The sequence below is a fragment of the Polyodon spathula genome, chromosome 39, assembly GCF_017654505.1.
Source record: "Polyodon spathula isolate WHYD16114869_AA chromosome 39, ASM1765450v1, whole genome shotgun sequence".
Taxonomy (NCBI): domain Eukaryota; kingdom Metazoa; phylum Chordata; class Actinopteri; order Acipenseriformes; family Polyodontidae; genus Polyodon; species Polyodon spathula.
Genome location: NC_054572.1, coordinates 944,848 through 959,347, shown reverse-complemented (window position 1 = coordinate 959,347; position 14,500 = coordinate 944,848). Strand labels below are relative to the sequence as shown.

At 46.2% G+C, this 14,500-nt stretch overlaps 1 protein-coding gene across 1 annotated transcript; it reads right to left on the bottom strand.

Moving 5' to 3' along the window:
• Positions 1 to 403: 403 nt before the first annotated feature.
• zgc:113307 (uncharacterized protein LOC553753 homolog) lies at positions 404 to 13,336 on the bottom strand. Its single transcript, XM_041235905.1, has 4 exons — positions 13,189 to 13,336; positions 5,119 to 5,751; positions 3,983 to 4,300; positions 404 to 2,062 (listed from the first exon to the last, which is right to left on the bottom strand). Exons 2-4 carry the CDS (start codon positions 5,744 to 5,746, stop codon positions 1,911 to 1,913), a joined length of 1,098 nt encoding a protein of 365 aa, XP_041091839.1. The 5' UTR covers positions 5,747 to 5,751; positions 13,189 to 13,336; the 3' UTR covers positions 404 to 1,910.
• Positions 13,337 to 14,500: the final 1,164 nt, after the last annotated feature.

The following is a 14,500-nucleotide window of genomic DNA, read 5'->3' as shown; positions in this document are numbered from 1 at the left end:
TATAATCACTCCTTCCATTCTGGGAGTGATCCTTGAGAAAGACCCTCATTAAAATAATAACACGATTCCTACTTTGAGAGATTTTCCGCTGGAGTTGCACTTGAGTATTTATGAGGTGTTAACACAGGCAACCTTCTAAGCTGTGCCTCTCCAAACTAAAACTCAATACCAGCCCACTTTGGACACAAGTTGTACTATGGAATATTTGCAGAATGAGCTAAATACAGCTGGTGGTCTATGCACAGCTTGATTTAGTCAAATGTCTCCATAGATTCTGAATTAAGCTCAATCTCCAAGGTTTTCACATTCCATGCATTTGCTGAAGCATACAGATTTCCAGTGCGCTCTGCATTCAGGAGACTGGGTGGGGAAACCAAGTCCTCTCCTCTCAATGCTCAAAATGTTTAAGGAGAAGCTTCAGTATTTTTTTATTTTAAATGAACCAAGCAAAACAAGTCTTAAATATACAGAGGCACTTCCACTAATGCATAAAAAAATCATCTAACAGTGGCAATAACTTCTGTACTAACTATTGCAAAACATTGCATTTAGGTCATATTTTTTAATTGAGACTTTGGCACTGCATTGTAAGTAGATGTGTAGTGTACAGACAAATGATGCTAATTATTGAGTATGCTTTGATGCTACACTTGTTTCTAAAGTGGCTCGAACTTGGATAACTAAGCTTCCCAAGGATTTTTTATTGCATACACTGTGAATTGTGTTGGGTTGAATGAGTGGGCTCACCTGATACCAGATTCAAAAGTCAGTGATGGGGGCTGATCATGCAATGTCTCGAGCAGACGTGTCCAAACATTCCACAGTGGGCCTCTCTTAATTCTCATTTTAACCTCTATCAGGGTTTATAATTAGGTGCTTAGCTGCCTCAGAGAAATCCACTCTGGAGTGCAGCCCCAGTCGGGTTTGGACACCACTGGTCAAGATAAACCTCAACGCTGAAATGCACCGTGATAACATCCTGCAAGGGCTGGAGAATATTCCACTCCCACAATTAAGAGGACCTCAATATCTATTCTCAAACCTGTGGAGAGGCAGGTAAGGACAATATCTTTGTGTTTTTATCTCGGAGATATACACTGTAAAGATGAATACAGTAAATGTGAATGATTTTGTTGAATAGAGAAAGATTTGAACACCACCGCTCTTTAACATTAGTTAACACTCCACCTGCTGAGTCTATTTTCAGTTTTGAAAGAGACCAGACCATTCATCAACAGAAACCTTTACAGGGAACAATTTACTGTAGAGGCACGATGGAAAGTACCAACATCAGAGCTTGGTATTAATATACTACTGTATGTGTCTGCTGCTAGGTTCACTGTAACAGCAGTTCAGACAGACTGCTCGGGGAAGAGATTTTCAGTATCTGGAAATAATTTGGAGAATGCTATCATGTAATCTTAAAAGTGAGGTCAGTCTTCCTTCCTTTGCTCAAAAAATGGAAAAAACCAGAAAAGCGCTTTGCACAAATAGTTTCTAAGCTGCCCTGGCTAATGTTCAATCACATTGAATCACGTTTTTTTAATCTTTTGAGCCAGACTGAGATTATTTTTTATTAATATTATGTATTTATTTGTTTTATTGATAAATTTGTTTATCTGAATATATGAATATTAAGGCAGCATCCTTGGCATTTTGTCCGTGAAGCTAGAATCTAGAAATGTGATGAAATTGCTAGAGGCTGAATGTGTAAGGGACACGTTTACTAAGATTTACTTCTGCTGAATTTGAACTAGAGCAGCGGGACTTGTTGCTCCAACCAGGATGTTCATTTTTTAACTGGAACTCAATGTCCCGGATTAGAATGGGCTTGGAGAGCTACCACATTCTAGATCTGATTTTAGTAAACTTGTCCCCGTGCCTCAGGCTTGTTCAGTTGGTTTTCTGCGCTAGATGTAGATGTCCTTCAGCACTCTGAGACACAGACCCCACTCCAAGGGCAGCTGGTCGTAGGAGAGCTGATTCCCATCCAGACGAAGGATCCTCATGCGGGAGAAGTCAACAGGGCTGACCTTTCGGCAGAAGCTGGTGACGTTGAACTCTGGAGAGAAGAACAGATGAATTTAGGGTAACACTTTACATGAACTGCCTCTAATTGCTGTGTATTTACATGTTAATTACTTAGTAAATGCACTGATGCTTACACATAATTGCAATGTTATTATGCATAGTTACAATGTACAAAACGTGTACATATTTCTTCAGGATATAGGTAAGCACGTAGCTGGATCAGAAAAGAGTTAGGGTTATACCATACAAAAATTACTTATTAAGTACATTAGCTATGCATAATAACATTTGTAGGTACACATGTATTTACTAAGTAACTACTATGTAAATACAAACACACAATGTAAAGTGTTACCAAATTTAAATCTTCGCATATTGGGGTCAATTCAATCAAAGATTTCCTTTTTTTACTGAATCCCCTTGCATTGCATTGTATAGTTTTAAGAGCATTATTCAATAATGTAAAGACATTTGGACCTGGATTCAACCAAAATGCAAAGGCTTCTACACCCATTGTGTTGCTATAAACATTAAGTGTCGCTAACTGCACTGTAATTACACTGCAGCACATGCAATCATTGAAAGACAGTAATAAATGCATCCAAACTACAGGTCTATTGGCAGCAGTTCCCCAGCTCTTTGTAAGAGTGGCTTGCTGTTTATCTTTCTGCCTCCTGATGTTTGTGAGCTGGACCAGATCGTTCTGCTTTAACATCTTCAGACAGAAGAGTTGAGGGGATTGTGCCTTGCCAGTCATGTCTGCCATAATGACCACAAGCCATGTGCCTGGGGTCAGTGTCTGACTGTTTCCACTTTTCCTGATCCAAATCAACCCTTCAGATGGTTTTGTCATCTCTTCTGGATGCTTGGCAAAAGCTGCTCTACCTCATACTAGCTGCATTGCTAAGTTTTCCTATGAATAAGGCACCGTAGAGGAAACATAAACTGTAGTAACAATATTTGCAAATGCTTTAGATATATTGAGCATGATAAAAGACAACTGATCAGCCATGCCTTAAAGTGTTCTTCTAGTTTAAGCTTTGCCAGCAGAGTCATAGTCACACTACCTCTAATCACATATTGCATACTGAATTCTAGTTCTTCACCCAGTTAGATGGGTGCTCTTGTAAAGATGTGCCCAATTAAAATAGTGTTAGGAAGCATGTGCATTCATATTACCACATCACTATCTGAGCTACACATGCAGAGATAGCAGCGTCAATAGAAAACTGTGTTGCAAACTCTTTTTCATTTGGTTAGTATGAGAGCCAGACCAGCTATTTCACAAAGGCCCTTGTGAATGACACACAGGTGTTCACTAACAATTAACCAGCGCTTGTGAAATATCATCCATTTTTTCAATGATGGGTGCTTTTCCTTTGTTGGAAAGTTGAACAACTAAATTAGAAACCATACTGTACAGCATTTTTGGGAACTCGCATCATATTACATGTTAGAAACTAAATAGAACTGCATTACATCACAATATGGAGCCTTTTATTTTATGTTGACCCTAATTATTGCATCTTTTTTAACAGACTTGTATTGTTGCTGATATGTCCTACATTAGTACTCAAATTGTTATGATTATCCTTACAATATTATTGCAAATTATACACCTAACCAATCAGATCTCTCAACATTCATCACAACCACTGGTTAGTTAATGGAATCTAATTAAACCCTTTCCTATACTATAGGCTACAAGTGGAGTTAACGTGTTAGAATTAGGTAATGTTATATATATTAGCATTAAAGTTCTTCTTTTATAATACACTTGAATCAAAAATCCCTCCAGGGGGCGCCTGAAGGGATTAGTTTCATATAGCATTAATACCCCCCAAAGTGGGCATTATCTTCTTAATAATTGACCTTGCCTGTTGCTCTCTGCACTTATATGTCAGTTATCTTGCAGGTAACACCCCTGCATCGCGTGCTCGTGCATCCGTACCCTGGATGTCATTGGCTTCCAGGTAGAGGTACTGCAGAGCCTGGTGCACGGGAGGGATGGAAGAGAGCTGGTTGTAGGACAGGTCAAGCTCGACAATGGAGGACACGTTGAAGACGTCAGCAGGGAGCCCCTGGTTGACCAGCTTGTTGTGGCTGATCCGTAGATACTGCAGCCTGTCGAAGTCCATCAGGCAGTCCTGGGGGAGGGAGGCCAGGGAGTTGTTAGAGACATAGAGCTGCTGGATGGAAGGGGGCAGATTCTTAGGGAATTCGACCAGCTTGTTGTGACTGAGATCCAGGAGAATGATGGACTGCAGACCTGGAACAAGAAAAAGCTCTTAACGTTTTAAAAGCCACGCTCTTGCGCACAGAGAGATTTTACTGATCTGGATTCAGATCTGAATGAGAGAAGTATTTTTGGCAAGCACTGCAGTAGTTGTTTTTACCCTTTTGTTGGAAACAGGAGAGCTGTATTTTCAGAGGACCTGGTTGACAACCAGAGGTGCTGCTGCTGTGTTCTCATGAAACCTGAACCATGAAAATACCCAGAAATGAACGTCTATTTTTCCACTGATCATTGGTTTCAGTAGTAAAAACAGCTTTGTGTTTGCCAGCAACTGAGAAAAGGAAGAGCTGAGCGAGAGCAGTTGCACGGCAACCAATGGTCTCTCAAACAAACACAATAATACCGGTGTCAAATTAAGAAGCAAAATGCTAATTTAAAAAAATGGAGTTTCAATAGAGATGATCTTTTCATTTAAAAATAAAAAAATGTGCAGGAAACTACAGCTGAAGGATTTTTTTGACATTTTCTTATTATTTTATGATGTCTGCAATCATTCTGAATAGATCTGGGTTCTGTTGTTCCAATATTTAGTTATTATATTTTTTCTCTAAATCTGCCTTTACCTGGCTTACCAGAACTCAACAAACATCCTCCTATCATTCAAGACACGTTACAATGTGAGCTTTCAACTTGGCCAGCCCCACCTAGACTGGGTATAAATGTAGAGGGGGTAGGGCCAGCATGGTTGAATGATCACATTGTCACATGGTATTGAATGGAATGAAGAAGGATGCTCAGTTTAAAATTCCAATTCTAATACAAGATTAATAAGAAAGAAAGAAAGAAAGCACCTTTGAAATCAGCCTCTCCGATGGTTTTCAGCTGGTTTCCTTGCAGCAGCAGTAGAGTTAGGTTCTTGAGGTTTTCGAAAGCGCTGGGGGAGATTTTGCCGATCTTGTTGTGCGCCAGTCGGAGCTGCTTCAGGCCGTCGGGCAGGGGCCCGGGGATATCAGTCAGGTTGTTGTAGTTGATGAAAAGGTTCTGCAGATGGGGTAGCCCCTTCAGCACTGCCACAGAGATCTGACTGCTCACCATCTCATTGTGGTCCAAAATGAGCCAGCGTATGAGAGTGGAGTTCTTAAACCCCTCTTGGGGGAGGCTGGAGATGCGGTTGCCCTGTAGGAACAGGTACTGCGTCCTCGGGGGCAGGGAGGTGGGTGAGTACGTAAGGCCCCTGTTGTCGCAGTACATTGCAGAGGGCCACTGTATCGGGCAGTTGCACTCCGGCGGGCAGCTCTCGCTATTCATGACACGGTACCAGCTGGCATCCACGCGTCCTCGTAGACTCAACACGCTGGGCTCTCCCATCAGTCGGTTAATCATGACCGGCATCCCCCCATAATCATAGCCGTTGAAGCTGCCCAGGCATGGTCCAGCCCCAGCCAGAGCCAGACACAAGAGGACGATCCGCTGCTCCATGGGATCTGTTCAAAGAGATACGGAAAGATCACTGCAGAAATGCGTTAATATACTTGAAATGCTGTTGCCCTTAAGTTCAAAAATGCTTTATTTCCAGCTGGACTGAAACTTGAAGAAATATTGAAAAACCCCATTGCAAAGACAGCCCCTGTCTGGTATTGTGATTTTCTTAGCACTGACAGGGGTGTAAAGTTGCATCCAAAAGGCAGAGTTCGGTCTGTATTTTAATTGACTTTTCAACACAGCATAACTTGGTGAGGCTGCCAGCAAGCCGCACAATCCAGTTTTAGAACTACACGTTGTACTTTCAGACGAGACAATCCTATTAAATGGTTTGCACCTTTTGAACTGGTTACACGTTTAGAAAAATGTGTCCCTTTTTATAGCATTCATTTTTTTTGTACTATTTTAAAGCCCCTGTAACAGGGAGAGATCTGTGCTGACTCTGCTGGCGTGTTCACGGGCTGCAGGAAGAGGGCGGCAGTCGCCCAACAACCGCCTGTGAGTCATGGCAGTGACACGGGGAGGTGGGAAAGTGTGAGTGTGGACTTTCCCCCTCTCTGAATGGCCGAGAGGCGGGTCTTGGGTGATTGTCGGTCCTATAAAGTAACGCTCTGTTGTTTCCTCAGGTCTGCCCACTTAGACGCACTAAGGGTGCGGACACTTTGATTCAGGACCGGGAATCAGCGAGACAGAGAGAGAGAGCGGGGAACCCTTGGGCAGACCCCGGCGTATTGTGGAAGAGCAGGCGAGATAGCCGAGAGAGTAGGACGGTGATCCGGGTCGTGCGGGTAGCGGCGACCGGGATAACGCTGCCGAGTGCAGCACCTTTTATTTGTAGTTTTATTACTGTTTTATTTTCCCTTGTTCTTTTCGCCTTCTGTTTTCATTATTATTTCTTTGAGCACCTGCGAGTGCATTTGAAGGTCGTGTACCAGCTGTGGTATTTCCGTGGTGCTGTCTATCATCGTTGATAGGCAGCCCACGGTCAACAGTGCCCTCTACCGGAGGGAAAAAATTACAGGGAAAGGAAAAGAGCCGGCTTAAAATAAAACTGGGCACCTGTGTGGTGTTTTCCAAATACACCTGTCTGTCTCCTTGTCAGTGAATTACCCACACCCCTTCCACACGTGGTGTCAGAAGTGGGATTCACTGGCACTGCCCCAAGCAGTGCAGCTAGAGAAGGAGCAGACTAGCGATGGATGCGACTCAGTTTGCCGCAATGATGGACCTCCTGCGCCAGACGCTCACCGCGGCAGTACAGGGGGCGGCTAGACCCGCAGCTCCAGACCACTCCATCCAGAGACCCACCAAAATGACGGCCGAGGATCGACCGGACGCCTACTTGGAGGTGTTCGAGGCTATGGCGATCTCGGCCGGATGGCCCCAAGCCCAGTGGGCTAGCTATGTGTTGCCCCAACTCACCGGGGAGGCTCAAGCAGCTGCGAGGACGCTGTCCCCGGAGCACATGTTGGATTACCCTCGGCTGAAGGCAGCCATCCTAAACCGTGTGGGGGCCACACCGGAGGGCTACCGGAAGAAATTCCGGGAGGAGCAGTTTGCGGCCGGGGAACACCCACGAGCCATCGCCCACCGGCTGAAGGATTACGCCCTGGGTTGGTTGAATCCTGACCTAAACACCAAAGCCAGGGTGGTGGAAATGATCGTGGTGGAGCGCTTCCTGGAGTGTCTAGCCTCGGGACCTCGGCTGTGGGTCCAGCGGCAGGCGCCAGACACGCTGGACCGGGCGGTCGAACTTGCCGAGCAGTACCAGGCAGCGGAGCCAACGCCTGCGAAACTGCCCGGGAGGAGTGTGGCTGCTGGATCGTCCCATCAACTGGCCCCGGAAAGGGCGAAGGGACTGGGGGGAAGGGGTAGTCCAGGATTTGGTCGGGGGGTGTCGGCGGGAGCTCCCGGCCCGGGTACTGGGGCAGGGTGGGGATACCCACGGGCTGCTGCAGTGTCGGACCGGGGTCTCGCGCGGACGCCTTATCGGCGAGCCCCTTTTATGGCTCCTGTGTTTCCCCCTCTTTTCAAAACTTCGGGGAGAGAAACCAGCCCACCGAGGTGTTGGACGTGCAGGGAGGTGGGCCACCTCTCCCGGGACTGCCCCGTGATGGAGTGTGATCTCAGCCGACCAGGTAGGCACGTTCAATTACCTCAGTCACTTCAGCACACGGGTTTTGTTATTCCTGTGACAGTGGATGGTACAAAAACCCAGGCTCTCCTGGACTCAGGGTGTAGTCAGTCTCTGGTACAGGAGAGCCTAATCTCACCGGGGCATAAACGTATATTGGGACGGGTGCATATTAAATGTATTCATGGGGATGTCCGCTCCTATCCCAAGATAAGTGTGTGTATGACTATTGGCCAGCAGGTGACGCAGGTGCAGGTAGGATTATGTCCTCGATTGCCGGTACCAGTAGTTCTGGGACGGGACTGTGAGCAGTTTAAAGATTGGTTGGCTGCTCTGACAGCCCCGTCTTCTTTATTGGCTAAGAAAGAGGAAGTAATTGGAGAGATTTTTCCCTTTCGCGATCCAGAATGGTTTTGCCATAGATTTAAACCCCGTAAAACTAAACGGGAGCGTCGGATCGCTAAGAATGAGGGCTGGCAATGGAGGGAGTCGGAGAAGTTCCAGGTGGGGGCGGTTGGTGAAGAGTCCGGGGGGGAGGTCGCGGAGCCAGCGCAGGGGTCTGGCTCGGCTGCCTCTGCTCGGGACCGACCTGACCCCGAGTTGGAAGCCATGGGAGCTGATTTCTTAGCTCGCTCCCGTGACTTCCGACTCGAGCAAGGGCGTGACGACGTGCTGGGCAGGCTCTTTGACCAAGCAGCGGTGGTTAATGGTCGGGTGGTCGAGCCCAGACGCGCCGCCACGTACCCCCACTTTGAAATTGATCGAGACCTACTGTACCGTGTTGATAAATTACCCCAGACCGGTGAAGTGCGTCATCAGTTGCTCATTCCTCAGCCCTTTAAGGAGGATTTGTTGCAGCTGGCTCACGCTATTCCCCTGTCTGGTCATTTGGGAAGGGATAAAACTAAAGCAAGGCTTGTGTCACGGTTCTTCTGGCTGGGGCTGGATGGCGATGTTAAGCGGTTTTGTGAGCGTTGTGGGGAATGTCAGAAGGCCAGCCCTAGAGCCGTTCCACGAGCCCCTCTGGTGCCTTTGCCCCTAGTGGAAGCTCCGTTTGAGCGTATTGGGATGGACATAGTTGGGCCACTAGAAAGGAGTGCGGCAGGATACACCCACCTACTTGTCATTCTGGATTACGCTACGCGTTATCCAGAGGCAATTCCCCTCCGATCTATGTCCGCTAAGTCTGTTGCCAACGAGCTTGTGAAGGTTTTCTCCCGGGTGGGGATTCCCAAAGAGATACTAACCGATCAAGGCACCAATTTTATGTCCCGACTAATCCGCGGAACATGTAAGCTTTTGGGAATTAAGACCATTAGGACCTCTGTGTTTCATCCTCAGACAGACGGTTTGGTGGAACGCTTTAATAAGACCCTTAAGAACATGTTGCGCAGATTTATTCGTAGTGATGTGCGTTACTGGGACCAGCTGATTCCTCCCCTTCTCTTTGCGATCAGAGAGGTTCCCCAGGCTTCTACGGGGTTTTCACCATTCGAGCTGCTGTATGGGCGGAGACCCCGGGGCGTGCTCGATCTGGTCAGAGAGATGTGGGAGGAGCAGCAGGACAATTCGACCAATACAGTCCGGTATGTGTTGGACCTGCGCAAACGTCTTGAGTCTGTTGGGAAATGGGCGCATGACAATTTGCAGCAGGCGCAGCACAGACAGGAGACACAATATAACCGAGGAGCCCGGTTGCGCACATTTCAGCCGGGGGATAAGGTACTTCTTTTACTACCCAGTTCTGAGTCGAAACTCTTGGCTAAGTGGCAAGGACCCTTTGAGGTTACACGCCAGGTTGGGAAGGTGGACTATGAGATCTGCCAGCCGGAGCGACGGACAGAGAAACACATTTACCATATCAATCTCTTAAAGCCTTGGTTACAGCCAGAGGCGTTGTTAGTGGCGCATGCAGATGACGTCACGGACCTGGGACCTGATCTTTCTGTGTTGGCAAGAAAAGGATCGGTACAGATTGCAGAGAATCTGACACCAACGCAGAAATGTCAGGCTCACGGTCTGGTGGCGGAGTTTCCTGACGTGTTCTCTTCAGTCCCGGGGCAGACTCGAGTAGCCCATCATCACATTGATATTGAGCCGGGGGTGCTAGTTCGCCAGAGGCCGTACCGTATACCTGAGCGTAAAAGACAGGTAATAAAAGCGGAAATTGACGAAATGCTGAGACTGGGGGTAATAGAAGAGTCCCAAAGTGACTGGAACAGTCCGATCGTTTTAGTCGATAAGCCAGACGGGTCAACTCGATTTTGCATTGATTTCAGACGAATCAATGAGAAATCGAAATTTGACGCTTATCCGATGCCCCGAGTAGATGAGTTGCTGGAGCGTCTAGGCACGGCTCATTTTATGACGACACTGGATTTAACGAAGGGGTACTGGCAGATACCCCTGACTCCGGAATCTAGAGAGAGGACGGCGTTTTCGACTCCCTTCGGGTTGTACCAATTCAGGACCATGCCCTTTGGGTTGCACGGAGCCCCCGCCACTTTCCAGCGGATGATGGATCGCATCTTGCGGCCCCATCAGCAGTACGCCGCTGCTTACATAGATGACGTGGTTATCCACAGTGAGGATTGGCCGAGTCATCTGTGTAAGGTAGCGGCGGTGCTGCAATCCTTGCGGGAGGCGGGGCTCACTGCTAACCCAAAGAAGTGTGCCATTGGGAAGAGTGAGTCGGAGTATTTGGGGTATCGAGTAGGGGGCGGCCAGATCAGACCGCTAGTTGCTAAGGTGAAAGCCTTGGCTGACTGGCCGGTTCCTACAACCAAAACCCAGGTGCGCTCTTTCTTGGGACTAGCGGGCTATTATAGAAAGTTCATCCCGAGTTTCGCTACGCTCGCTGCTCCCTTGACAGACCTCACCCGGAAGGCTGCCCCAAATACGGTTCAGTGGACGGAGTCGTGCCAGAGGGCCTTTCTCGCCTTGAAGCGGAGGCTGTGTAGTAAGCCAGTGCTATGCAGCCCGGATTTTGGTAAGAGGTTCACCCTGCAGACGGATGCGTCAGAGACAGGTCTCGGGGCAGTGTTGTCGCAGGAGGTTCGGGGAAGCGAGCACCCAGTCCTGTATATCAGCAGGAAGCTCCTTCCCCGCGAGAAAAATTATAGCACCATCGAGAAGGAGTGTCTCGCGGTAAAATGGGCAGTCGAGTCACTCCGGTACTACCTCCTGGGGCGACACTTCACCCTGGTTACAGATCATGCCCCCTTAGCATGGCTTCACCGGATGAAAGATAGCAATGCCAGAATCACACGGTGGTACTTGGCCTTGCAGCCCTATGCCTTCAGGGTAGTCCACCGAGCAGGAAAGCTGCATCAAAACGCAGACTTTTTCTCTCGGGAAGGCATGGGGGTGTAAGATTTTCGAATGAACCGGTGGTGTCATTCTGAGGGGAAGGATATGTAACAGGGAGAGATCTGTGCTGACTCTGCTGGCGTGTTCACGGGCTGCAGGAAGAGGGCGGCAGTCGCCCAACAACCGCCTGTGAGTCATGGCAGTGACACGGGGAGGTGGGAAAGTGTGAGTGTGGACTTTCCCCCTCTCTGAATGGCCGAGAGGCGGGTCTTGGGTGATTGTCGGTCCTATAAAGTAACGCTCTGTTGTTTCCTCAGGTCTGCCCACTTAGACGCACTAAGGGTGCGGACACTTTGATTCAGGACCGGGAATCAGCGAGACAGAGAGAGAGAGCGGGGAACCCTTGGGCAGACCCCGGCGTATTGTGAAAGAGCAGGCGAGATAGCCGAGAGAGTAGGACGGTGATCCGGGTCGTGCGGGTAGCGGCGACCGGGATAACGCTGCCGAGTGCAGCACCTTTTATTTGTAGTTTTATTACTGTTTTATTTTCCCTTGTTCTTTTCGCCTTCTGTTTTCATTATTATTTCTTTGAGCACCTGCGAGTGCATTTGAAGGTCGTGTACCAGCTGTGGTATTTCCGTGGTGCTGTCTATCATCGTTGATAGGCAGCCCACGGTCAACAGTGCCCTCTACCGGAGGGAAAAAATTACAGGGAAAGGAAAAGAGCCGGCTTAAAATAAAACTGGGCACCTGTGTGGTGTTTTCCAAATACACCTGTCTGTCTCCTTGTCAGTGAATTACCCACACCCCTTCCACAGCCCCTTTCCACTATTAGGAGGAAGCACTTCAATCAACTTTCCAAACAGAAGGAACATGCTCCCAAAATGGCACTGTGTTTGCAAAAATGACGGACTCTGATTTCATAACTAAGCCTTAAGCCTTTAAATTAAAATGCGTATACCGTATATGTCACACCTATGGAAATTTGATTGAATGTGGCCATTTAACAGTGAAATTGTATTTATCGATTGATTCTACCTCTTATAAACCTATAGCTTCAAGTTGCTTTCAATACTGCACATCTGGTAGACATTACTACTCATGTCTTTGAAGTGAAATGCACAGCTGCCAACTGAGTTCTTTCACGTACATGATATATTTGATAGCCCCTGGCTAACATTATATCATTTCCTCTAAAGGAGTCCTCCATAGGCATTTAATTTTGTACTTTATGGAAATAAAGAGAGACAGACTTTTGTTCTGAGAAATTCACAAGACCTGGTAGTAACAGAAAATGATAAAACTTTGAAATATGGTAATCTCATCAGAATATCTATTCCATTTTAAATTCATACAGATTTGTTGTGTTTCTGACTGTGTTGATAAACTTTTCCATCACTAAAACAAGGTGCATAATAATAATAATCTTTATATAGCACCTTTCATAGTAGACTAGCATCACAAAGAGCTTTGCAAGATATGAGACTAGGGTGTGTGAACTATACATCAGCTGCAGAGTCACTTACAACAACATCTCACCTGAAAGATGAAGCACATGGAGCTTAAGTGACTTGCTCAGAGTAAGACTATGCGCCAGTGGCTGAGCTTGGATTTGAACTGAAGACCTGCTGGTTACAAGCCCGTTTCTTTAACCACTGTGACTGTTTGTCTGTTTTTAATAGACACATTTAGCTAGTTTCATATGCCAGTTAGTACTAAAAGATTTTTGTTAAACAAACAAATTAATCATTTTCAGCAAGATGTGATCCGCCAGGTTCTTTTTTCATGTTAAAAAACTGCCGAGCTTACAAAACCATCTCGAAAGGCATCCTCTTTGGCAATTCTTATTACTAAGAATAAGCATACCAGCTCAGGACCCAACCTCTTACTTCATCTCCTCCCCAACACATTGAATTCATTCAGCAATACCCATTGCAAAAAATGCAGAACTAGAAAATGTTCTTCAGTTGCAAGTTGAATAAGCTGCAGTACATACCTGGTGCCTCCTGTAGCTCTATAAAGAAATAAATAAAAGCAGACTAGGTTCTCTTTATAGTTTATTTCACCTCTCTACTGTATAACCAACTTGCGGCCTGCAGACAGCGAGTGGTAGAATTTAATAAACTGGAGACCTGTGCAAATGTTTACTCTGTGATTGAAACATTCCACATCCCATCATGACCAGAGCCCCAGACTACTGATGTGCTTTGATTGAGCTGGATTCTGTAACATCCCCCTCGCTCCCGTCCCATCACAACATTTGTTTGTAATCTGTTCCACTCTGGATAGGAAACGTCTGCAGCAGCAGAGGAAGTATTCTAAGTGTGCCCTCACCAGTTACAAACAATGAGGAACATTTTAGTGTTGACCATTGACCCCCATAATGGCTGACGACACACACAAATAAATACAGTGATTCCACCAGCAGGTGGAGTAGAGTACAGACAGAACGTTATGGGTCCCCAGTATTGGGGACTGAGTCAGTGTCCCCGTGTAGAGCTGAACCAAGGTAACTAACATGAGCGCCACCTGCTGGACAATAAGCCTCTGTTCCTCAATCACACTGAGACACAACGGGTTTGTTAGTTTAAAATGCTGTTGACATGACAACCGGTATTAAGTATTAACCAGTATCTTGTGAGTCATTTCAACATCAATGTATATTTTTTGTTGTTTGTTTGTTTAATGAACAGTATTTTAAGAAACTATTATGGGTAACACTTTATATTGTGACTCTAATTATTGTGTATTTAAACGGTAGTTACTTAGTAAATACATGTGTAATTACACATAGTTAAAATGTTTTACAGAGTATAACCCAACCCAAACCCTAACCCTATCCCTAAACTTAACCCTAACCCTAACCCTGACCCTAACCCTAACCCTAACCCTAACTTTTGTTCTATTCCTTGACTAACTCTTTTCTGATACAATTGTGTACATACATATATGTGTAAAATGATTGACACATGAAGTAACTACTATGGGGAAAAATACACAGTAATTAGAGACGCTTAATGTATTGTGTTACCCTATTGCAGTTGTTACTTTCAATTAGCCACTGGAAAAAAATGGATATCTTGGGGTCTGTTTTTAACAGCATCCTTCCCTAGCTTAGCATTCAGCTTTAAGTCATTTCAATTTGATGTATTGCCAGCTGGATTGAAAGCCCAGGAGAAAAAAAACAGAAGAAAGTACATTTGAGCGCAACGCTGCCAAGTTTTCCAACAGTCGCTGGTATAGTCGCTCTGCTGCACAGACAAGGGTATAAAGATACTTAAAAATACAGGTTTCAGGTTGTGTTTTAT

Excerpts from the sequence above, each read along its gene's own strand:
- zgc:113307 (XM_041235905.1), bottom strand. The coding sequence starts at position 5,746 with ATGGAGCAGCGGATCGTCCTCTTGTGTCTGGCTCTGGCTGGGGCTGGA. Across the intron at positions 4,301-5,118 it reads CGGAGAGGCTGATTTCAAAG|GTCTGCAGTCCATCATTCTC; the intron begins GTGCTTTCTTTC and ends TTCTTGTTCCAG. Across the intron at positions 2,063-3,982 it reads GGAAGCCAATGACATCCAGG|AGTTCAACGTCACCAGCTTC; the intron begins GTACGGATGCAC and ends TCTTCTCTCCAG.